Here is a 26,493-nt window from a genome sequence, read left to right as displayed (position 1 = left end):
ACACAGCCGCAGTCCTCGCCCCCTGCGAGGATCTTGCCCTCCCCTAATCATAGCACACGTCCAGACATGTGCCGAGTTCCCACTGGCCTGCACACCTGCAGGTGCAAATCAGTGGTCCCGCGGCCCTAAACATGCACGTTCTTCATCCTAAGCACCGTCATTTCCCTAACTGCAGCTTACGTCGCCCCTGGAGGATCCCCTCCAGCCGGCTGGTCACGGCCATGATGGGCTGTTAGGCACTCAGGACGCTGCAGTAAACCTGCTTTTTCTCTCTCTCTCTCTCTCTCTTCACGTATCGTCTCCGAAAATGTAAATATGAGTGACGACAGGAAAGCAACTTATACTGTGGATGCGTTGAATTCAGAGGTCAAAAATTCATGTGTGATATATTTTTTTCTGTCGATCACAACCACAACTAGATGAGGTAACAATGAGAGCCTTAAGAGTCAACCCAAAAACGCTGTGTGCTTTAAATTGGAAATCATTCGGCAAATCAAGAAGAATCTCCGCTGAGCTGCAGGCAGCAGGGATGCTGATCGTTATCTTCGCTTCTCTGCTACCAATAACATTTGTGATATCAGCATTCATTTTGTTTCTTTTAAATAATCAAATCCACGAGTCCCTTTGTGCGAGTCGGGGTGAAGCACCTTCCTCTCAGTCACAGAGTGAAGGTTCCTGGGCTCCTGAAAGGCGGCGAGGAGGGACGATAACGCGCTCTGGCCAGTTCAACCGGGAGCCAAAGCTTCAGCCTCCCTCTCATTGTTCTTCTTAATGGGACCTATTGACTGTTTGTGCAATCAGAGTACATCAGCGTGCCCGTACAGTAGATTAGAACAGCAGCTCCGCGCTCCCTTTATGTCTATCCATCTCTTTTGCCTGCGTCTCCCTCTCTCAGCTTGTAATTTGCACGGAAAGCCGCTTCGCTGTGGAGGAATTACTGCTGTTGACGAAGCGGTTTACAATGTGTAATGATCAAAACAATGCGAAGATATGATTAAGGTATAATGCAATCATTTATGCCGACTTTGTTTCTCTTCTGCCCCCCCGCCCCCCCCTCTCTCCCTCTCTCTGCGTGTAACAGCAGGTAAACAGCCCCGTAGCTTGTAGTGGTTATGTGATTCAGTAGCGCGGTGCGTTTCCGAAATGGTAATTTGCAGAAATGAAAACTTAATCAAGCATGCGGCAGAAGTGTCCCTGAATAATTTAACAGTGAGGGGAGACTGAGTGGGTGAGGGAGGGGGGAGGGGGGGGGGGTGATGCTATGAGAGTTTCTTCCTTCGTCTTCCCACCTGATTCAATTCATCATGCATCTCCCATTTCCTTTAATCCTCTTATTTTCCTCTCTTTTTTTCTTCTCCTCCTCCGATGTTGCAGTATTTCCCTTCCTCTCTCACACCCTTCTACTTCCCCTTTCCAGTGTTTCTCTCCCCCGTTCCATTCCTCCTGCCTCCCTCCCTCCCTGTTTGTGTTGCACCCGCCTGGACAGCTTACAAGTTCCTCTCTGTCAAATACTTTTCTGAGACGTAATTAATTCCTTAGCCCCAGTTAAACTTTTAATATCTTCCTCCTCCCTCTCAATATTTGAATTAATTTCTCATTGTGGGGAAAAGAAAGACTTTCATTAATACTAAAGCCATTAGTCTTCCAGCAGGATGAGAGAACAACAGAATAAAGACTTCCCTTCTTTCTGCACGATCCGGGGAAACATACCCGACAAGTGCTAGGACAAAAATATATTCTTCTCCCTGCGTGTGTGATGAGAGCAGCCATTTCAACCCTGTGTGTTTGTTAGAATAGTTCACAATGACCCTCTAGATCAAAGGTCCGCAACCTTTTTTTGCCACATGGGCCCTTTTCATGTTAGACAATATTTCGTGGACTGGCCTGAAGATTTAAGTTTATTTACGTACATATGAAATAAATATGAATTAATATAATTCTCACATGCACTCATTCTCAGCAGGCATTTGAACTACGTACCGTATTAAATGTGTCCAAAGAAATAAAGTGTTCCTCGTATCGGTGCATTAATGTTTGAGCTTCATCGTGCAGAATGGTTGACAATGAGTGTGACACTATGGCTGTGTTGGTTTTATCTGTTTATCTGATTTGTGACATTGCAAGTAGTTTGAAACTCAAATTCACATCCAACATACTTGAATTGGGATATGGAAGCTCAGAAAGAGGCAATAGAAGTTAAAACAAGACAATATAAGTTAATACAAAGCAATAGATAGTTATTTATCTTAACATATCTTTTGTGTAGATTTTTAATTATGTCAGATCACATTTGGAATTTAAACATTTATACAACTGTCTATCAAAGTTGGTATGCTCGAGAAGAGGTGACTTCCCTGTTTAGGCTTCTTTGTCTGCACAGTTTTAGTTCTAATCCCACGTATCACACCCCTCTCTCTCCCTCTCTCTCTCTCTCTCTCTCTGTGGCCATACTCTATACTTTGGCAAATTGGAGTGAGAATGAACTGCAGGCCCAGACGCTAGTTTGTGAAAGCTGTGCGTTCCTCCTCTCTAATGGAAATTAAGGGCCCTGTATGTGTGTGTGTGTCTGTGTGTGTGTGTCTGTGTGCGCAGTAGTTGTGTTTGTGTGTGCGAGAGACTTGCCATGCTTTTGTGACGGGGCCTTGCTGGGACTTGGATTTTATTAAGTACCCTTTAGAGAACCGGCTGGAGAAACAAAACAGAGGAAAGAAACAATCTTTTCTCTCTCTCTCTCTCTCTCTCTCTATCTCTCTATCTCTCTCTCTCTCTCTCTCTCTCTCTCTCACACACACACAAGGACCAGACTCAGAATTTTATTTAGTACCCTTTAGAAAGAGTGAGAGTGAGACAAGAGGTGGAAAGTCACCAGCAGCATGGTAATCAGGGCCCGCTGACCGAGACACCCGGTAAAGAGGGTAGTTTGTAAAGAAAGGGGGGAGTCAAGGGGGAGGATTTTTCCCAATGGGGCGGGGGGGCTTTACATCCAGGCTCATTTTACAGGATGAGAAAAGGATTTTATTTTCACCACACAGACCTTCTGTCTTTGCGTAGCATTGCTCTTCCTTTTTTCTCCTCTTAACCCTTGAGGCCACATTGAGGACATCTTGAGGCTACCTTGAGGACACCTTGAGGCCGACCTGTTTCCTCTTGTTGCGGCGGAGAAGAGCTGAGACGGGACAGAGCCGTAATGCACATAAAGACGGCCATAAAGTGCTGCGGAGGACGGGGAGAGTCAGCAGATAGCAGGAGGAGGAGAAGGAGAAGCAGTGGCTGTAGCTTGCATGACTGCTCTTTTCCAAAAGGAGCCCAGCCACACACACACACACACATACAGATACAAAGTGAGCGACGGCTGGTGTGCGGGTGGCTGTCTTGTTGGCGAGGGTTTCTGATTTCACGGCCTACTGGGTGGTGGTATTCAGCTTCCACCAGGCACGCCTCATTCAGCCTTTCACACACACACACACACACAGTGACCCATCCCCTCTGCTCTGTCCTCCCAAATCCTCCCAGTTTCCTCTCTCCTATTTATCTTCCCCTCTTCTTCTGAAATACTTTCATTTTGGTCCCACAATTTGACTTCTTTAGAAATGCCATGATTTTGGTCGATTGCAAACTATTAAATAAAGCAATATGAGTGTTGCAAAGAAAATCACTTTATTTGTGCAAAAGATATTTTATCTATTGCCTTTTTAAGCTTTGGCAGCAAGATGCCACTCCTGCAGTGTCAGGGGTTGAATTCCCTGAGCACGAGCTACCTAATGACCTCCGATTTCGAGAGGCAAAGCTGATAATGCTGACAAGCTTTTCTCTCTCTGAAAAGCCAGGACGGACCCCTGCTTTCTCAACACACACACACACACACACACACACTCTGCCGCACACAAACCAAGTGACAAGTACCTCATCAAGAAAAATGGTGGACTGAGAATTAGCATTTTGAGTGAGTGCGTCCCCCTAAAGTTGAGGCAGATGATGCATGCTCAATCTGGACAAATGATAATTGATAGAGGGAGGGGGGGGGGGGGGGGGAGAGAGAGGGTGGGAGGTCCTGTCACCTTGTGTCTGAGGAGGTCGGCTTGGACTGAGGGGCTGTGGGGGTCAAGGAACAAGAGGCCTCACAGACACACACACACTGAGCCACTGGGCCTTTGTTATGTGAGAGAATTTAGTGCTCAGCAAACCAGCTCCATCAGGAAGAAAAACCCTCGCTGCTTATTTGACTTCATCAAGCTCGCACTCTGTCGACGAGTCTAATAGAAGGCCTGTGATGAATTTGGGTCAGAACTAAATTTACAGCTCTTTTCCTTCATGGATTGTCCTTGAGGACAGCAGATCCGTGTATGCTTTTGTTATTCTCACGACAGGTTGCGTTGCAATGTTCTCATATGATAACTAAAGTATAAGAGCAGAGGAAGCATGGCTGCTTCCGTATTTGATTTATTCGTCATTGATCCATCCAAAAGGGAACATTGACAGTAAGTGATTCCTCAAAAGGACACCAAATTAGTAAAGAGTGTAAGGTGTTAAAGGTTTTCCTGCAGTGCCGCAGAGCTCCATTGTAGTCAGCCCTGCATTCATGGTGATTGAGCTGTAAATGCTCACCAGCTGTATCCGTAAGCAAAATAAAATAGTCCCAAACATCCACAAATCAAAGGGTGCACAGAGGGACAGTTCTCAGTCCTGATGCTACGGATCTGACAGCATACTGAATAAGCTGTTTGCCTCAGCGTGTGGAAGTGACTCGGCTCATTATTTCATGTGTGAGGCTACAACAGGCTTAACTTCAACATTGTTTTCCTCATTTTTTTTAGAACGAATGTGACAAATGAATAAATAGATAAAAATGTAATGAGGTAATATATGTCATTTAAATGATAAATTGTGCACAATTTAAGATATTCAAAAGCCAAAGGAATTAAACTCAAGTGTAAACATTTCTAAGTTGTCCGGAGATTGGTCAAAATTAGTCAGCTGTGTTTTTGTTCATAGTAAAAAATACATATAAATTAATTTAAATAGATATTCAATTAATATGTGAGTCACTTTCAGTGCATCCTTCATATAATCTAGTTCAATAACATTTATAAACTACAGTTACTGAACAATATTTTTTTTAAGGGAACAATATATTAAAATACCTGTTTTAAATGAGCATTACTATTTGAGTATAGTCTAATTATTATTTTGTTAATTTATGGAATAATAAATGAAGACAATAATTGTAATCACATAACCAATCTGTCATTTTCATGCATCCAATGATTATACTGTGATATCGTTCACCATAGTGAATTATGACACAGCATCGTTATAGTACTCTCACAGCAGCTCATATCTGTGGTATCTTCCTAAGATGTTATTAGTTTCTTCTGGAGATAATTGATTTCTTAAAGAGTAAGTTCCCCACTGCAGCTTGTACTGCATGTCTAGGTGTTAGGGAGAAAGTATAAGGTCGTCTGCTGACGCTTTACAGAAACACTAAATGAAGCCCCGTGTCCTTTCGATGATCCCTTTGATTTAACGCTGAGGCGCGCCTGCAGAACCTGTTGAAAAATCACTCTCTCGCATTTAGTTTTGGACTATAAAACACAGTCCAAGCGTAATTTAAAAACCCACACGGTCCTCCTCTACAAGTCGTTAACCTCTCCTGATACTTTTTAGGGATTGCGATATAAAGCTCAGAGTTTTTTAATGGGCACAAATCAAATATGTTCCCACGTTAATTTAATTAAGGCCTGCCACCGAAACGTCCGGCCTCGGTCCAAATATTTGATAGGAGCAATACTTTTCTTTTTTTTTGCCCCGCCCTTCCACCAAGTTGATTAAAATATGTGATATTTCACATTAGTTTAGTTTTTATGGGCAGTGAGGTAATTCATTGTCAGTAAATGGCTTGTCAGAGTGCTCTGTGAGTGATGTAATGCTATGAAGTCTATCGTTTGAATTGCCCCTACGCCTATTAGAGAAAATCGACTTCTGGGCCCATTATTTGATTATCTTGCAGGAAGTTTGGAGAAGGCCATTGGCATCGTGTTATTGGAAGGGATGACATTTTTTAGTTTTGCAAGTGGGCTGATAGCATTATACTGCTTTTAAATGTATGACCGAAAAGGCCCAATATCCTTAGTATTGAGTATTGTTTTGAAATGACACAATTTAACAATTTTACTGCCACGTCGACTGTTCCGCCTAAATATAATAGTGATGATAAATAAAAGGAATGATTTTTAAATATATATATATATATACATCTATTATATATAAAGATGCTCCCCTCCAAGTCATCTCGACCCTTTAATTAAAATATGTCAGGTTCCCATTCGCTGTAAAAGCACTTGAACACGTTCCTCAGGTCCAGCATCGAGGCAGGACCCTAATACCTGGGCCTAATTAACACGCATTTAAAGATACTCATGATGCAAATTACTGCTAACATCGGAACAGGGGTTCAGGGAGGGGGTGGGGGGGTAAACGACAAGAAGAGATAATTCGACTAATGCATATTTATTTCATGCTAATTGCCGTGCGCGGCTAAAGAAAAGCGTGCACTTAATTAATTGACATGGAGGGGTTTGGAGGGGAGGTGGTGGGTGCTGGAAATGAATTGGAGGCACTCAATCTGGAGAGAGGGAGACAAAAACAGGGATAGGGGCTGCGGGGCTTTGGGGGTGGGGACTCGGCCGGAGGCAAAGACAAAAACAAGTGTTGAATCAGTTTGACGGCGATCTATCATTTCTGTTAAATCAGTTTTTGCATTTTGTAAAAGCCCACAATGTGTTCATCACTGTGCATTTACGTAAGTAGAAAGCAAAAAGAATGCTGTATATATTTCATCATATAGCTATTGAACTAATTAAAAATCCATCCCCGATTACAAATGATCAACAAACTATTGCAATATTTCCAAAAAAAACTCGTATAACTACCAGGAGCAACTGTTAGAAAACTATCAGCAAATTTAAAGCAAACAAAATGTCATTCAGACGTGGGATAAATCCTATGAAGTCTGTAAATCTTCAATTAATTGACGTCAATATGGACAATTTGTGGCCAAGCTCTGTCTGAAATGATTTTAGGTTAATTTGCCATTGAAGGCATTGACATGGTGGGGACATGGTGGATTTCCTAAACGGGTCCTTAACGTCCGTCCCGGTTAGTCACTCTAATGCCAGATTTCAGAGTGGTTTTGTTAACAAAATAGCTGTGTCCGTCCAGCTCGCCCCGTGTAATTTGGTTTGTGTAGTTGGCCCTGATGTTATAGGGGCCCTCACCCACACACACACCCTCCCTGTATCTCATTCATTTGTTTACGGTCTTCCCCTCTTCTTTAAGGAGAGTGATAGGACGCAGAAGCAGGGCCTTTTCACGCCTCCCTCCCTCCCTCTCCTCCTCCTCCCTCGCTCTCCTCCTCTCTCCGCTCCGCCCTGCTCCGGAGGCACAAGAATTAAAACAGAAATGTTTTTGAAACGCACACAACGCTCATCCATTTCAAGCCACAGATGGTCTTTTGAATTGTAGCGGGTGATGGGTGGGGGTTCCCTTGTTGTGTATGTGTGCATGAATGTGGGAGTTTACCATTGCTTTTAGCCTCCTCCTCCTCCTCCTCCTCCTCCTCTGCTGCGCCTCGGCAGCCGTTTTGCTCTTTCGTTCTCTTTCTCCCTTTGTGCCTCCCAACTTTCTCCTTTGGAAACGCCTTTTGTGTCGAACCCACGGCCACTGCCCGACTCGGCCTTCTGCTCATGTCCCAACCCGGCTCTAACCTAACCCGTTCGCGTTCCAGAGATGGAGACCATTGCCGATGCAAATATGGACCCAAGCATCGTAATCCTGTCGTAAATCTGGATGCCATATAAAGTGCCCAACTGTTGAGTTCCATACCCATAATTTAATAATATGCTTTCCCTTCAGCTCAGGCAATGTGTCTCCTCTCCCGTCATATGTACATTATGTTTACATGTATGCGTGTAGCGGGGGGGGGGGGGGGTTATCCAGTGGTGGCACAATCTTCTCATTGTATTTTCATTTCGAGGGCCCCCGTGGAGAATCGGGCATGGAGGCAAACACATGCCCACTCCAATCAGGAAAAAGAAAAATCATTGCTACTGTGTGTCAAATTGTGAAATCGACCACCTGTTTCTCAAACACATACAGTAGACACTCGAGTGACACATGTGACCGCCGGCAGCTGTCCTCGTTGGTGGTCCAGGTTGTGTGTCGAATTTTGCACGTATGTAAGAATGAAACACGATCATCAAGCTGGCAAGCTATCCCCCCCCCCCCCCCAAAGCGTTGTTTTGTAGCGCCATTTTAAAATGTCTACATTCTTCTTGGGCCGTGGGGGTTGAGGTCCCATTCACTCATGTGGCGGCTTCCTACTTTTTTCGCGGTGTTGCAGGGAGCCGCTTGTAGACGAGCTGAACGGGGGACGAGGAGCACGGTGGCGCGTCTTCCTTCGCCCCCCCCTGCCCCCCCCTTCCCTCGGCGGCTCCAGTAATAAACACGCGAGCCGTCCGTCCGTTTCGCTGCCTTGGCAGGTTGAGGCCCACTTAACCAGGCGAAACCCGGACGCTCTTTTCTAAGTCCCTTTGAATGCCTCCCTTTGTCGGTGACACGCCGGCGTGTTAATGTCATGTACCGTAGAAATTGCCGCAGCCATGGCTATTAGCTCCGGCGCTAAAGTACAGAGAGTGACACACAGAGAGAGAGGCCGCCACAAAACCCAGCCAGCTTCAAATGCAGACCATAATTGCATTGCTGTGAAGAGGGTTAGCCCTTTTCTCCCTCTACCCCCCCCCCCCCTCCCCTCCCCTCTCTCCTCTTCTCTCCCCATATCGTTTCCTTGACACCCCCCCTTCCCCTCTGCCGTCTTTCTCTCCCTTTTTGTGTGTGCGATTTGTCCCTTAAGCCGGCGTAACGTCTCGGCCGAGGCCGCAGAATGTGGAGAGCAAATTGGAGGCAGAGCGTGAACAATGGAACATGCATCGCTGCTGGGGCATTCTTCTTCTTCTTTTACTGGGAACTGTGGAGGGGTGGAGGGGAGAGAGAAAGTCATTTTGTGATAAAACTCCAGTGCCGTAGACATCCAGTTGGAGACGGCGAGCGTGCAGCGCGGGGTGGACATACAGCCGCCTGTAGACAAAGCAGGATAGTTGTACTTGTGTTACTCATTTCAGGTGTGTTGTTGGGTTGAGAATCAAAGTAGAGAGAGAGAGAGAGAGAGAGAGAGAGAGAGAGAGAGAGGAAAATACAGACTGGCATAGAGGAAGCAAACAGCACACGTAGGATAAAAAATAAAAGGCAGACTAGGGGTACAGATTTCAAAGTTAGGACATCATTATTTTTCTTCCGTTTTCGGGTTCTACATGGCGCGTTGCTTCTCCTGTCCCCCTGAGGGGCAGCCAGCCCGAGATAAGTTACGGGCTACAGAACTCCCATCTGTTTGCACATCTTTTCGCTTTTTCTTAAAAATCTATGAACGTTGGTATGCAAGTTTTTCATCCTTGTGAAGTCAAAGGAACAGCGGGGAAGAGGGAGGTGGTGGCGAGGGGGGCAGGCTACTGTTGGAAGAGGAGATGTGAAGAAACAAGACAACAGGGTAGAGCGTACGGACTACATACGATGTTCACAGCATACAATGACAGAGGGGAAGCGGAGGACAGGAACACACGGGGGAGGAAGCACCAAATAGGCAAAAGACCCGAGCCGCAGTGTGACATGAAATAAGGACAGGACAAGACCACACAGGAAGGGATAGAGCAGCGACCACATCACGTTTTACTGCGGATGTCCTTGCTGGCGTGCCGTACCTGTGCATTGGGGCCTTTGAAGACTCAGAAGCAGACGAAGGCAAAAAGGACCCAAAAAAAGAGGCGGTATGAAGCGGAACAGCTTGTCTTCAGCGGTGAAAAGCATCGTGTATCGTTCACATTGAGTCAACAGATTAGCAACAGAGGAAGCTTAGCTATTCCCGGCCTCCCTCGTTTGATGTTTCGGGAGGCCTAATTAGATTTTTTTCACCTCCTATTGTTTCAGCGCCGTGCGGGCCTAATCCACTTTAAAGTGGAGACAGCTTTCATCCCTTCCTCATCTCCCCTTCTCTCCTTCCCTCGCTGTTGCTGCGTCCCGTTCCATTGTTACCCTCCTCTCATCCTACCAGCGCTCCGCAGGCACGCAGACATTCCGGGACATTCAGAAGGCGAATAAGTTGTTTGAAAGTAAAAGTTGATTACCAGTTTACATATATATACATATATATATATATATATATATAACATATAACTTAAAACCGTTTTTTTACAATTACAATTAGCGGCAGCGTTGATCTCCTCTGGAATGGACAGTTTGCATGAAGAGAAAATGTCTAGGTGTTAGACACCAGTATGTGCTCTACGGATGTGGCCTTGCAGTGGAATGCAACAAACTGCACTAACAAGGTTCACTTTGCTGGATCACATCCATCCTCTCTTTCCTCTCATACTGTATATTAAATGTGAAGGAAAAGAAAAGAACAAAATGCATTAAGCCCGGTGTGTCTTTTATTCTTAACTTCCCCACAGTTGAAGTGCTCCAACAGTTCTTGATGGTAATAAAAGGCCTTTGGGGTGTGAGGGGTTTTCTGTTTTTCCCTTCCAGCGAGCCTCCCCGTCCCATTCTCCACTGCAGGCTGTATTAACTCTGAAGAAAAGCCTTCTGGAGAAGCTCAAGAATGGTTGCAGCAAAGAAGTGGTGGAAATTGTCACCACAGAGAGAACACCCTAGCAAACCCCTTCCCCTGTGCCCCCCCCCCACCCCCACCATCAGCCCTCAGTGAAAACAGCAAAATGACCAGCCCCTTGGCTCGATGACTACGCTCAGCTTGCTTTAAGGGAGCTTAATGCACCCAACCCTCAACCCCCTTTGTCCAACCCCCTACTCCCTCCCCCCCCCGACCCCAAGCTACCCCTTTAAAATGCCCCCCGCCACTCCGCCAACACACACATACACACTACTAACGCACACACACAAAAACACCAGCCGTGAAAAGAGCCACACACATCAACTCCTTTTGTGTTGGCTTATTCTCCAAACCATTGACTGACTGATTCACTGCTGCCTCATTTGCACCCTTCCTCCATCACCTCCACGCCGTACTTCCAGCCTTTCCCCTCCCTTATCATGCATCCATCCTTCTCTTCCTCTCGCAGCCCCCCTCCACTCCCTGCCCCCCCCTCCCAAAAGTGGTAGTTGAAGCCCCACTGGCGACAGTGGAGACAGACATGAAGGCAGACGGACTGTCAGTGCATATGTCGGCTGGGTGACTCCACTCCGCCGTGTTTAAAGAACCATCTGGTATCGTTTGTATTCAAACACGCAGCATCAATGGGACGTTAGGAGAGCTTCCTTTGTCCCCTCTCGTCCTTTCTCTTTCAGTCCCCTCTCACCTTTTAATTTGTGAACATATGGGGGAGCAACCTCAGAGAGCTACTAATGCATTCGGTCGTGCGGTTGGCACGTAGTGTGGCAAACTGTGGGACTTCTCACAACAAAACAATGTAAAGAGAGAGTGTAACCAGTTTCATGTTTAGTGTAGTGCTGCATATATGTGTGTGTGTGTGTGTCAGAGAGTGTGTGATGGATTAGCTCTGTGAGGGGCTCAGCGGTACACTGATATCTTTGCTCAGTGCTCACAGCATGATACACCAGATACTGGCACGTCCTCACTCTCCCTCACACACACACACACGTATGAGCGGGGATTTGGTGTCAAGCAGCGTGGAGACAACCCAGTGGTGAGCTGTCACCGTGTGTCTGCTGTGCGTGTGTGTGTGTGTGTGTCTGTGTGTGCGTTTGAAGCTTTGTCCTTCTAACGGTCCTCTAATCCTTCTAGAGTGGCCTGATAGGCCTAATGACACACATTGGGAGACTACAGGGGGCTGCACCTGTGTTTGTGTGTGTGTGTATTGGAGCTATTAACACTTGCTGTGACACTTAAACATGATACTTCCTCAACCCTGTCCGTTTTTTTCTTTAACTACGTTGAGGTAAACTGCAGTCAAAGCAATATGAGGCCTTTATATTGGACGTAAATCTTTTTATTTCTTGTTCAAGTGCGTCATAGAAAGCGTACGGTAACATAAAGTAACTAGAGCTGTGTACACAAATGTCAAATTCTTTTTTTTATGGGTTTTGGCCTCACCCAATTAAAATCTCAGACTCGAGGGTCGTGATCAAGTTCTCCGCTTAACTGATCGTGTGGGTCAGCTTTTCATGGAGACAATTTCTCTTTTAGAACTCAGTAATGACTGATTGAAGATCATATTTTAAATGGTCTGTTTGTTTTCAATGTTTAAAACATTCATTTTGCAACCGATAGACTTTTACATGCTGTAAATACCACCACGGTAACTTAGCAACTGTGGAGAACCGGCTGACACACGCTGTGTCTCTCCATAGGAACCCGACTCGTAAACTAAGAGCTACCTGTTAACTGAAACAGGTGGTTTAACTGTCCAGCCCCTGGCTACCAGGCTAATGGCTTCCTGTAGAGCACACGCAAGCACACAGTCTGACTCTGTCTGACCACAGGTCCTGGCCCGACAGGAAATGTGTATATCTCCCTCAATGACGGGTCCCGACGTACTAAACTCCCAGAGAGCCTCCGCTCTTCCTACTTTTACGGCCATTTCAGTTTTTTTTCTCCATCCGTTGCACATGATTCAAACGTCGCTGAAGAGGGAGACGGGGTGCCTTTGTGTGTCTGCATTAGTCCACCTCAATAATCTTTTTATGTGAAATAAAAACCAGAGAGACATGGAAGCAAGGTGTTCCATTACTACAGCGCGTGCCTCGCTGTTTCTTTGAGACGGGAAGAAACTTTCTTTCTACCTTCGTGCTACATCCATTTGCCTCCGTCTAGAAAAAAAGACCAAAGAAATCACATGGGAAGGAAGGAGATAAAGCAGCACATGTAACAATCTGTTGCCGGGTGTATATGTGTGTGTGTGTGTGTGTGTGTGTGTGTGTGCGCGTGTGATGAGAGCAAAGTGAGGTTAGATTATAGGGTCTGGGCTCTTGGGTGGGTGGAGGTGGAGGGAGGTGCAGCACATGGACAGCTAGTGACATGATGGGACTCCTAATGGTCATAATTGGCGGTGGCTTTGACAGCAACTATACGATAGCTGCACAATATACACATCTCTGACTGCGGGCACGCATGTATTCCTTTAAGACGAAATTTACACAAAATTGCGGCTAGGTTGTTGAACCGCTTGTTTGCACCCGCCGCCTGTTTCTGTGTCTCTCTCTTTCTTTGTGTGTGTGAGAGTCAGATATGAATATTGTATAAACACAGTTGAGTTGGCTGCTGACAGGTAGCAGTTAAGCTGGCTCCCCTCCCACCTGTTCTTGGTCTTTCTTTTTAATGCTGCTTAAACACACACACACACACACACACACACACACACACACACACACACACACACACACACACACAAACCCAGACACAGAAACACATTCACACACTAGTGCCAGTGTTGCTGTAAAAAATACCACGTAGCAGGTGCTCTTTATTGTGATTTTAACTGCTCATCCGTCCATCTCCCCATCCGCCCTTTACCTATTTCACACTTTTACATTTCTATTGGTAAGATAACCTCTTAGGCTTTAGCTGCAGTAAAGGATGCAAGGAGTTTTCCACAACAAAAAGACTCTAATAGCAAATACAATGTGGAGTAATGGAAAATGATCTGCTATCTAATACATAGATGATAATAATAAGATAATACAACAGTTAAACCTGAATAATTTGGTCTAGGATCTACTTTTAATTTGGCCATAAACGAAAAGATTCCCACCCTGACAAAGTGACTAAAATCACATTTAGTCTCTATTTATATGCGTTCCTTCTTTTTCTTTATTATAGTGGGATTTCCTTTCTTTGCAAAATGAAGTCATCAGAGCAAAGTGTCCGAGTGTTTCTTTGTGCATTAGCGAGACTCAGCAGGGAAGCAGATAGTCACAAAGAGAGAGCCAGAGAGAGAGAGGTTTGCAATCCAAACAGCAGACCATCTCTTTCACCTGGCTGAGCTACAGCGCTCTGTGTGCGTCTGTGTGTGTGTGTGTGTGTGTGTGTGTGTGTGTGTGTGTGTGTGTGTGTAGGTGTGTTTGTGCTAAAGCCAAAAACGTTTCCCTCTGATCTTGGTTCAAAGGCAGCAGGGAAGAGGCTCAAAGTATTCTGGGTCCAGGAAAGAGATGGACGAAAGGAGGGGAAATTCCAGAATGGTACAAAGAATAAAAGAGAAAAAATATTTTTTTATTTTAAAGTCAAGGAGAGTAGGAGATGAGAAAAGAAAAAGAGTCCCCAGGGCTGTAAAATCCTTCAGAGCACACATGGATATGTGGCGTTTAAAAGCCTCTTTTTGATCAGCGAGCCGTCAAATGTCACCATGTTGTAATTTTACATCCTTAAAATTGTACTAAATATGTATCTGAGATGGCCATTAGTGAAATAAATATTTAGGTTCAAAACTAAAGGGACATTTTGGCTTGATTAGGATATTCAGGTCCGAAATGTCAAGTTTGGCGAGGGTTAAATAAACCCAATTTAAATTTTCCACCCCTCAAAGACAATAAGAAAGTAGTGCATTGAAAGCCAATGGCGGTGAGATAAGTCGTGGTAATATTAGAAGTTTAGGCCCAGTTACTCTACCGTGCGTGTGTGTGTGTGTGTGTGTGAGAGAGAGAGAGAGAGAGAGAGAGAGAGAGGAATGGGGTCTAATGGTCTTAACAGTAAAACTAATAGTAGATGACGGCCTTAGCTGGAGGCTCACTTCTCTCTGAAGTTTCCAGCTGTTTTTGCAGGACGCGCACACAACACACACACAACACACACACATACCAATATGGACAAACTTAACGTTGTTGTAGAAGTTGTATAAAAGATGTTCAAAAAGTAAAAGTAAAACAGGAACACAGTTTACAGTAATTAATCATTAATTTAGAATTATGTTATATTCACTCACATTATTTTGGATAGTTACTGAGCATCAAATACAGTGTTACTGTATGACCACTAAAGCACGCAGACACACCTTACAAAGGCTTACAAAATGACACCTGTCAGACAAAGGCACAGATTGACGGAGAAAACAGAAAGTTCATGCGTTTCATTTTGAAGAAACACACACTTTAAGAACAAAAGGCCAGAACAAAGTGAAGAAAAACTATATTGTGCCTGCGAAGGACTTAAGTATCTCCTATCCATGGAGTAACAACGTTTCCATTCTGCCTGTGAACAACTTGACTTCTCAGTCCGTAGAGCTGGAGACTCAATAGGACACCCACTTCAACAAAAATTGCCTACCACGGGGAAGAGACCCCCCACAAAGCGCTCAGCAAGTTCCCACATCTTCAGATTGCCCACAGCAAGCTGGTGAGGCCGCTAAACAGTCCTGTCCAGAGAGCACTTTCTCTGGACCACAGTCCAGTACCTCCAGTTTCAGTGCTGGCTGGTGCCCCTGAGAGGAAAACACCACAAACACACCACTCAGGCCTGTGATGATCTGACACTTAGGGCCACGTCTCACGGCCATGAGCTCCACTCTGAGCAGCTTAGGGACAAAAAGTATGGAGGAGACCAAAAAGCTCAATGAGGAGAATGAAGCTTTAAGAACTCAAGTGGGGCAGATGAAAGAGACCTTGACATTTTACATTTTTAGTACACAGCCTTTTCTCAATTTATATCAAACCTGTGAAATTTCAAATGTAGAATTGGGATTGCAATAATTGACAAAATGATAACTTTTTATCATCAACATGCAGCTATCAAAAAGGTTACTTTAAATGGTTAGGACAAACAGGTAAAGCAGCCCAACAGCTTTCTTCCAGGCAACTCGTCTTTATAGCTAAATAAATTATGAGATGTAAAAAAAACATCTCTGTATCAATTCCTTGTTGTGCTTGGTTTAATGACTGACAAGACATCAGAGACTTTCATGGGAGGCCCTTCAAGTTATTGATTGTATTCAAGCAACTCAGGAGTATACACCTAATTTTTTTTTTTTTTTAATCTGTACAACCCTCATTGCTGAACAAATTACGCCGCCCGTTAATCTCAGCATTTCTGCTGGAATTATCCTTCACGTTTGGCCTATTTCCAATCTCTCCCTTCTTGGTAGGGTCCTGCAGTCATTTGTTAATAATCAGCTCCAATTACACCTCTCAAGAAATTCTATATTAACCCCACGTCAAACTAGCCCCAGAGCTATATATAGTACTGCTCAAATAGAATTTTACCCGAGGGAGCGTCATTGAAACTGATTTGAAGTCTCAGAGATGTGTAATCCCCAGAAATATCCTGAGTAATATTTTTAAGAGGAGGGTTTTACAATGTTCTATACTGAGTTTGCGTCCTGTTCACATTTTTGTTAAGGACTCGACTTTTGCATTTCAGCACTCAATATAGAAATAATAATCCAATCTGAGTCCCAGAGTATGACTATCTGCATTGATCTAAATTTCATATCACTTCATTAGTGTGTCTGCGTGTGTGTGTGCCACCACTAAACAATGGCGGCCGTGGTCTCTTTGTCAGTCGGGGATGGGGAGCTGGACACCAGTCTACTCTTCTTTCCAAATGCACCCACACACACACGCACACACACACACACACACACACACACACACACACACACACACACACACACACACACACACAAGGACAGAGAGACAGACACATGGAGAGGTCCGGTCTGTTTTTGTGGGAGAAAGGTGTCACGGGTCAGTGGTAAAAGGCCAGGCCTGCTTTTTCATTGGTCTGCCTCTCACTTCCTACTTCCTGCGCGACCCGGCACCATCTGGGGAAGTGATTGGTCGAGAAGAAGAAGCCTCTCGAGTAAGGTCGAGCAGGGTTGACGCGGGTTCCCCCTCTGAGGCCTGTCACTCCAATGAGTCGTAGAGCCGCTGCTAATGATCAAACCAGCCGAGTCACGAACGCTTTCACCTGCTTGTGTTTGAAAGGTTTCCATCTATCCATGGGACCATGAGGGGGGGAATGAAGTGAATGAAATGCAAGCACAAATGATTATTGTATTTCAATAAAATATACTCTGAAATAAACTAAAAAATAGAGGGAAATAAAGAGAATATGGGAAATGAGAGAGAATAGAAAAGCAAAGGGAGAACAAAAGAAGGAAAAAACATATGAAATGAAAGTAGGACATAGAAAGCAGGTGAGACAAATTAGGAAGCAAGGAGGCCAAAATCTCAATAGACGGGGACAGATCAAATGAAGATAAAACAGGAAAGAAAGAAAGAAAGAAAGGGAAGGATATGACGTGAGAAAATGGGAGAGCAAAGGTAAAGGAATACAGAAGGTGGGAGAGGAAAGGATGACACAAGAAAAGGGGAGACATGAAATAACAAGAGCAGCTAAACGGAAAAGAGAGGGAAGGAAAGAAGGCGAGGAAATATGGGAGGAAAGGCGACTGAAGATGAAATGAGGACAGAGGAGAGGAGGAGAAATGAATGAGGATATGAGAGGAAGGAGAGACACAGAGAAGAAAGGACATGAGAGAAGCGGACACATCTCTTTCTTTCTCCCCTTCTGTCTCCTGTCCTTCCCTCCCTGCGTTCGCCCCCCCTTCTCCCTTTATGCATGCTTCCCACATTTCCACATGCCTCCTTTCCTCTACCTCCTCGCCTTTTGTCCTCACCTCTTTTCACCCCTCTCCCTCCCCTCTCTGTCTTTACGCCCCCTCTACCTCCTTCCTCCCCCCCCCCCCCCCCCCCCCCCCCCCTCCCCAGTCTCCCCTGTTTATGAAGGTAAATTTATAGGTCTACCAGGAGCTGTTAGCTGGAGGTGGCCTCCGCTGCTCAAACCACAACAAGGCTTCGCCCTCCACATGGAGCAGAAACGGCATAGTGGGCACACTGGGTTATTTCCATCAGCGCGCATTACACACGACGGTACACTCACACCTCCCGTTATCTACTAATGAGCATCACTGTCTTCTCCCTGCTGCTTTACCCCTTGGATCCCGCCTCGCTCCATCATACTCTCCATGAGTGGACGGCTGGGTTTTCTTCCTCTTCTCTCCCCTTCTGACTTTGTATTGCTCCATCTAGCATTTGTTTTTTTATTGGTCTTCAAGGAGCCGTTAGCCGGTGGTGGGCTCCGTTTTTTTTTAAACCAGCACATGTGCAAGTGCTGTTTTTCACACACTGCTGTTATAAGTCAGTTCACTCAGCATCTAGTTGTATCATTTATGTAGTGTGTCGGCCCTGCAGCACGTTTCTCCCTATTTCTGGGCGCAATTTGAACTGGGAACAAATGTGACAAAAACAATAGGAGACACAACAACATGAGGGAAGTAGTACTAATACTTTTTAAGACTAATTTAGTCCTCAGAGCTTACTTCCCTCCTTTTTCTATTCTATTGATGAAGATACAACCCCTCCACTAGACTCACATCAGCAGGGAGGGTGTTGTGTTCCTGTCGTAACAAAAAGGGCAGCTCACTTTGTGGCGGTCTGATCCTCTCCCCACATTAGACTAACTAACCACAGAATGGAGCTAACCGACTGGATAATGGAAGGAAAAGCTTGTATACTGCATACTGTGCATAGATATAAATCAAATAAGATTAAATCAAATAAATTAAAAACTGAATACAAATGTTTTACATATTTAAATGGCAGTGTTAAAGTCAGAATAAGGGAATAAAAGCATTCATCTATGACAGCAAATCATTTGAATAAAAATGTATTAGAATTTAGATAAATATTCATGAAAGAATGATATGAAAATAGAGAAATACAATGGAACAGAAGTAAATGTACGTGAGAATAAATATAGTTTGTCAGAAAGCATTGTAACACTATTCCTCTGTGAATATTATATTATTTAGCATTTATGACCTACCCATTTGGCAGAGAAAATGAAGGCGAAACGACTAAATGAATACGCCAACCCTGTCCTTTCGTAAAGTTTTACCAAACCCATGTAGTGTGTTTATGATGAAGTGTGTCTGTGTGTGTTTTGTTGTCATCCACAGAATTAGTCTAATTCTCTTCCCCTCCTTCTTATCTTTCATGTGCCGCCTGTTCCCTCCCCCCTTCTTCTCCTTACCTCAGGTAAGTCAAACTACTCCCTTTCTCACGTAGTCGCACACAACCCGAGGACATCCGATGGAGGGAGGGAGCGCGATGAGGGGAAGGGATGGGGGTGGTTTAGGGGTGAAGTCGGGGTCCGGCGTTTTATGAAGTCACCATGAGGAAAGGCCTCGACTTGTGTGGCAGGCTGTTAAAGCCGTCCCGGGCCATTGGGGTTACACAGCATCGCTCGGCCTGTTGCTGGATGGCTAAATCAGATGGCCCCTCATGCTAATAACCCTGAGCACACACACAGCCATTCACAGGTTATACTCACCTGTCGTGTACGTCACTGAGATCACCAGAATGCACTTCACACACTCCAGAGGAATCCAACATGTGCACACAATGCTCCCTTTTCTCTGGTGGTTTATGTAATCATTGATCAAACACACACACACACACACATTCACAGAGCTGTTGTAATTCCTCAGGGCGGCCGTAGTCATGTCAGGTTTTTTTTTTTTTTTTTTACTGATCGCTTTTCGTCTGGTGGGACCAAGGTGACATTTCCTCTTACGACCCTAAATGTGAAACATAGTGCGTGCGTGTGTGCGTCCCTCTTTAGATAATGAGGGGTCTATATGCAGGCACGGCTTGGTATTAAATATGTAACAGCAGGTTGGGAATGGTGGACAGAGGTGAGTTGTCAGACACGCAAACAGCAGACGCGCACACTCACAGTTGAGGCGTTAATGTGACTTTTCCTTTTTCCCTCTTTTTCCGAGCCCGCTCCCTCCCTCCTCTGTTTTGAATGTTCTGTCTGTCTCCTAGACTGACAGGTGTTGTGCCCAACCCGCACACTAGTTAGTCACGTAGAAGCACACATACTTACTGATTTTATGAAGAAGCCAGCGGATTGGGGGGGGGGGGGGGGGGGGGGGGGGGATTGCTGTGCATTTGTTTGCGACTTCAACCCCATGCGACAATTGATTAAATATCAGCAATATTCTCACAATTCACTGAAAATGTGTGTTTTTTACACCATGTGCAAAGCTTTGTGGACTCTTGTTTGGTTTCTAGGAGGACTTCACAGATATTCCCCAGCCATGGTCATGCACACTCACACACACACGCACACACACACACACACACATACACACACACACACACACCAGTTAATAGGGGTTCCCACCCTCTCTTATCCTCAGAAGATGCCAAAAAATAAATACTCCTTCACTTCTTCTTCTTCTTCTTCTTCTTCTCTTACCTCCTTCTCTTGCCTCCAGCCTTTTATCACCTCTTGTGTTAATACTCTCTTTTCTCTTTACCTCTGCCAAGATTGATTTCCTTTCCCACTGTCTGACACACAGCCTTCTCCAGTGCTCTCCAATACAGTCAGTGAAGCTTGCTAATACATACGTACACACACACACACACACACACACAAATGCACGCACACTTTTGAGAGTCACAGTAATGGAATTAGAAGGGTCTGCTGAAATATTGAAGAGTCCCAATGCAAATTATGAATAGGCTGGCAATGTGCTGCTGTGTGTGTGTGTGTGTGTGTGTGTGTGTGTGTGTAATGCACAAGTGTGGCTCCACAATGCAGTTAGCATGGCCTGCAGCGACAAATAAGTACCAAGTTCAAGTGCACGCACACACACACACACACACACACACACAAACACTCTTCATCACCCGGCACTCAGTCTGTTCACCCCACACTGACACCCCACTTACATTTGTCTCACAGCAAGAGCAGTAAAGCCTTTGTAATGTGTGCGTTTGTGTGTGAGTATGTGTGTGCGTGTCTTTATGCATGTGAGCAAAGGATGTGTGCAAATATGACTGTGTATGCCTTGAGTCTGTCTGTCTGACTGTGTGTGTTTGTGTGTCCTAGCAGTGTCGAAGGTTGCTGGCTGAATGGAGGAGAAAATTAGACCTGATATGATAGTCACGCTTCACATTGTGCGTGTGTGTCTGTGTGCTGGTGTATCTGTGTGTGACTGGGATGACGGTCACTGGAGCCAGTAGTACACAAAGACAGCGGAATATCAACAAGGTTTTGATAGTACAGGCAGAGAGACAAGGCTCAAGTATATAAAGCGCTTTAGATAGCATTTTTGATTTTTATTTTGTTTGCTGATGTATGACTATATAATTCTCCATTTCTCGGTACTGAGATTAAAAAGTAAAATTCTAATGAAAAATGCAAAAGAAAAACAATGCACTTCGACGAGCAACTGTTCTCAAATATTTGTCAGCCTTGTTCAAATGCATCTTGGTCCAATATGGCATTTGTATGGAAAACACTGTTTAAGCGACATTTTGTAGAACATGAGTTATTGTTATGTGTCGCGGGAACCAAAAGGCAGGCCCAGCTTGGTGTCTGACTGAAGGAACAGCAGGCCTGGTTCACAAAGGACTCTGAAGCTCATTAATTCACACGTTACTCGTTTCACTCATCTGTGCAAAAACTGCCGTGTAAAAGCAAAAAGTTTGGGTTTCAAACATCTTATTATGTGGTGCAAATATTTCTTGGGTGTGTGGCAGTGACTTGATTGAGTTGTGTCCAGAGATGGGGACTCGAGTTTGAGACTCGGACTCGAGTGCGAATCGAGTCGCACACACGCGTGACTTCCGACTCGACTCGGACTCGAGCTTTGGGACTCGTGAACAATGTTTAATTTTAGGAAAAATCTGATGAGCTCGCTATACCGCTCCCTCCGTTACCTGCCTACGTAACACGTACATCGACATCTATTGCTGGCTGCTCGCGCGCGCGGCCACACACGAGAAAGACAGCAGCCGCTGCTGGGTGGCGCTGACGGGGGGGGGGGGGGGCTGGGGCTGAGGGTCCGACCGACGGTTTGCTGACGTCGGGACGTATGCGTTTACTCTGCGATCTCCTTAAACTGTCTCTGCTCTGCTCACTGAAGCAAAACAATACGTGCACAAGAGCAGCGAGTGTTGTCACCTACTGCTGCTAACACATCCCGTCAGACCAGGCTTATTTATTTATATCCGTTAATGAACTTTTCTCCTCTTGTTACCCTGGTAACCGCTGTCATTAGAAGGTTGCGTCGATTCTTACTGTGAAAATCTACGTACTTCCGGTTTAGCGGCTACGCTTCGTATTTTCATTTTATGGGAAAAACCACAAAAAAACATTAAGTAAAGAGTAAAGGAGGAGTAAAACGTTGTTGGTATGTTTTTTTTTTACGGTAAAAGGGACGTTGATAAGAGATGGGGACTCGAGTTTGAGACTCGGACTCGAGTGCGACTCGAGTCGCACACACGCGTGACTCCAGACTCGACTCGGACTCGAGCTTTGGGACTCGTGAGCATCTCTGGTTGTGTCATAGTGTCCTGCGATATTGCTAGCCGACCAGGTGAAGATGTCCCTGTGGGTCGGACGCAGCCAGGCTTGATGTCTCCCTTTTTATTTATGCTAAGCTAAGCTTGGCTGCCGGCTCCTGCTATGTGAGTGGTATCGCTCTTGGCAGGATTGTGTGTTTCTCAAAATGCTAAACAATTCTGCACTCGGTGTGTTGCATTAGTGAAAGATATCCAAGTAGTTACATTTGGTTAAGAAACATTGCCAAAAAAACAAAAATATTATCATTGTTGTACTTTTACCATTGTATCCTAGACATTACCTTTAAGGTTTCATCTTTAACGAGTCTCAGTCGTTGGCTGATGTAAAATCTACTCAGTCCCAGGATGGAAGCAGATAGAGACCCAATCCGGAGCTGGCATAGAGACCTGCTGGCTTTTACCAACTCAATCTAGTGGAATTAGACAAGAGAATGGACGCCAAAGCACCACCGTCGAGCCTGTTCTTTGGTTCTCCGGTTAAAGGTTGAAGAGGCAGACGGCATACCATGAAGCTGGAGGGGGTAAAAAAAAGATGGTGTCTGAAAGATAAGTTGTCCTGGCAAGGTCCTTTTCAAAGGTACACTCTAAATCATGGTTCATTCAACATATACAATTCAAATATGACAACAGAAGCACTTTGTGTAGACTTTGCAAAGCTAATTCATTCATGGTGTGCAAAGTGATCAATTCAACATATTATATTCTGAAACACGATGCAGAAGACTAAGTCTCAAGTGTCATTGGTTCGAGGGGGTTTCTGTCAAAAAAGATATCCGGTAGCAAGCATAAAAATTCAGGAAGTCATATTATTTGGGGGCCGGACATCTTGTGTCATGATGATATATCTTCCTTCCCTTCATCACTGAGGTTTCTCATTACTATGAGCAGTTTGTCGCCAACAACACCTCGCTAAGTGTTGCTGTGGCGACTAAATCAACATTCAAACTCATCCCGCCCAACTGGATGTGAGGTCATGACTGACAGATGTTTGGGCCAATAGCGTTGAGGTGTAAATCCCTCCCTCAGGAATCGAGCAGCCCTAATCAAGCCCATGTAATACACTAGTTCCCATTAGCTCCCATGGGCTAATTAGCATTCTAATTACTGATTGCAAATGAGAGGTGCGTCGGTTGTGTTCTGCCCGTAAGTGGAGAGCCAAGAGAGAGAGACACACACTCACACACACACGAACATAACCACATATGCACCTCATACACGTACGTGCTGTCATACTCACACACACACACACACACTGAATGATCATCGTTAAGAGGCTTATCATGCTCTTGTTCCTCTGCACATTTCCAGTCCCCTCTCATCCGTGGCTGCGTCCTCATTAGGATCATAATGCAGTACATATACACACTGGCAGGAAACAGGCGCGCATACGGCGATGAACATTAAAGATGGTAATAAAGAAACAAACATAAAACATTATATACTGCCAAAGTGTTGCTGTTGTTCCTACCAATTAACACAGCACTGATTTACTGGGTTGGGTGAAAGGGGGGACCTACACATACAGATATTGCACAGAAATACACACTAGTGTGTGGGGTTGAACAAGGTGGCAAAAATGAAGACTTTATTACAGTAGAACTAGAATGTATCCACTTGTGTGTTTGTGAACAGGAGGCGGAGAGAGGCAGAGACGGTGTGTGTTCGGGTGTGTGGAGGTTGACTGTGTGTGTGTGTGTGTGTGTGTGTGTGTGTGTGGGGGGGGGGGGGCGTAGATGAAAGCGAACTCTGTAAACAGCCAATCATCATGTTATGCTGCTCAGTTAGTTGCTTTAACAAGGCACCTCTAAGCCGCACTTCAGTCCAGCGTCTGAGAGGAACACCTCGCCGCTGTGCTTTGATTGCAGCAGTCTATTGTAGCTGCTTGGTTTTCTTTTGCCCTCATTGTGAAGGGGTTATTTCAATTAGAACAAAATCTATTCTGTCGTTTGGAAAGGCTTGGTTTTACTCAACTTAATCTGCTTTTTAATGCGAACAATTTAGATTTGAATGCACGTAAACCCTGAGTTTTTTTTCAGAAATTCTTTCGTAAAAACACACCAGAGGATGTTCTCCAGAAATGGATCTACCAGAGTAACAAAAAATGAATTACATGGTACACAAACATATGTTTTATTTAACAAGGTCTAGTGAATAGTGTTAGGCAGGAAAGATTTGCAAATACGTCTGTGTATATTTATATATAAATAATAGTTATACGTGCTATTGTGCATTCTATTTGCTGCTGCAAAGACACCATTTCATTGAAATCATTTAAGATGTAAGATTAAGTTGTAATCTCATCCAAGTGGGATTGTTATGACCAGATTGGTGGAGAAAAACAATAAAAAGCTAGGGTGAAAATGGAGACTGACTTTGCCGGTGTGTTTGACGTGATTGAGGCTCGGCAACCAGTGTTTACTCTTGTTGGTCAATTGAAAACGCAGCATGGCAGGCTGGGAAAGCACAATAGGGAGAAGAGCCAAAGTGGCGGTGTGAGGTGCTGAACACTGACACAGAGACAAATAGATAGAAAGCTGTTAGAGAGGAGAGGACAGAGTGGGAGGGAGGGAGGATGAGTCAGACACAGACTGCACTGAAAGGGAGCATTAGATAGGATTTCAGTAAAGGAGAGTAGTGAGAAAAGGAGGAAAAAAGAAATACAAAGTAATGAACGATAGCTGATAACGGCCCCTGGCGTATGCGCAGACGTAGTTTGACGGGTTGGATGGAGAAGGAGCAGACGTCTAAGTAACAGACAGAAAAAAGAGCTATAACGAGTGCTGAGGAATGGAGAGAAAGAGCGGAGAGTGGGAGGGCTGCAGGAGTGGAGATGCTGGACATTCCTGTCAGTGGGCCTTTAAATGAAAGGAGACAGTGTGTGTTGGGGGGGAAGATTGGAAGGCATTAAGGCCTGGCATGTCCTGTGACACCCCGAGAGGCAGAGAGACCTGGAGAGGGAGAGAAGGGGGGGGGGGGGGGGGGGGGGGGCAGGCCAATTCAATTCTTCTACCAAGTGCCCACTTGTCCATGTTAAATCTCTAGTGCGTGAGTGTGTGTGTGTGGGTTTGTGCATAGGCATTCCTACAGTACATGTGTGCGCCTTGATCCCCGCGTGTCAACATGTGTGTGTGTGTCTGTGTGTGTGATCCTGAAAGGTGAGGTGATTTAGTGAGAACAGAAGAGAGAGACGATCTATAACGGCCATGCTGCCCTCGCCTTTGTTCACCACCAAAGCCGGAGCTTATCGGCTGCACAGATTACTGCTGTGTCGATGCCACCTCCCGTTTGTGTGTGTGCGTGTGTGTGTGTGTGGGGGGGAGGGGGGGGGTGAATGGTTCTGTGCTTGTTTACGTATAAATGAGATGGGTGAGAGAGAAAAAGTATGGACTAATAGGCATTTCTGTTCCTTTACATTCTTTACATTACATGTCATTTAGCTGACGCTTTTATCCAAAGCGACTTACAATAAGTGCATTTCCACCATAGAGATACAAACTCAGAAGAACAAGTAATAAGAAAGTACAATTTTCATCAAATTAGCAGTTTAAAAACATGTAATCATCTTATAACTGAATGCCGATGTTTGTTTTTTGTACTGTAAACATAATACAGTAGATACAGACTGAAAATGTCTTATTTTACAAGGCCTTATTTCTCGCTTATTTGATTTCAAGGGGTTTAGGTGGGTAAGGGCTTGATCGTATGAAACCCCCCCCAAAAATGTGAAAATAACACCCTGTCTCCCTGTTTTGTTATGCTGAGTTTGATTGGCAGTCCGAATCAGAGCTATCTCAGTCCCTGACAGTACACAAGCTGGTCTAAAATGAGAGATCTACCGTCGTGCCTTCTGTACAGTCTAGGAGTGTCTGTACCGTAGGTCTTGGGTAGTCAGCTTTGGCATTGATTTAGGAGCACAACTCTGGAAACCCTTTCACCCCAAGGTCTGTTTTGTGAAATGGGGTCAAAACAACGATGCGAAAAACCGTGGCCAACGGGACGAGAGCCAAGAGGATCAGAATCTATGCCGCAGGAAATGTC

The 26,493-nt window shown here is 44.9% G+C and overlaps 1 protein-coding gene across 6 annotated transcripts in view; it reads left to right on the top strand.

The window, feature by feature from the left end:
• Window positions 1–26,493, top strand: part of rnf220a (ring finger protein 220a) — a 137,398-nt gene that overhangs the window by 30,387 nt on the left and 80,518 nt on the right. For 3 of the 6 annotated variants that reach the window (XM_037457321.2, XM_037457320.2, XM_037457323.2), the window contains exon 3: window positions 17,785–17,946. The exons of the other annotated variants lie outside the window; for them this stretch is intronic. In XM_037457321.2, the coding sequence (XP_037313218.2) occupies window positions 17,785–17,946 (162 nt within the window). The remainder of the gene's footprint in view (window positions 1–17,784; window positions 17,947–26,493) is intronic. 6 annotated transcript variants of the gene reach the window in all.

The sequence above is a fragment of the Pungitius pungitius genome, chromosome 15, assembly GCF_949316345.1.
Source record: "Pungitius pungitius chromosome 15, fPunPun2.1, whole genome shotgun sequence".
NCBI lineage: Eukaryota > Metazoa > Chordata > Actinopteri > Perciformes > Gasterosteidae > Pungitius > Pungitius pungitius.
Note: the sequence above shows the minus strand (reverse complement) of the source record. Positions and strands in the feature narration are given on the sequence as shown.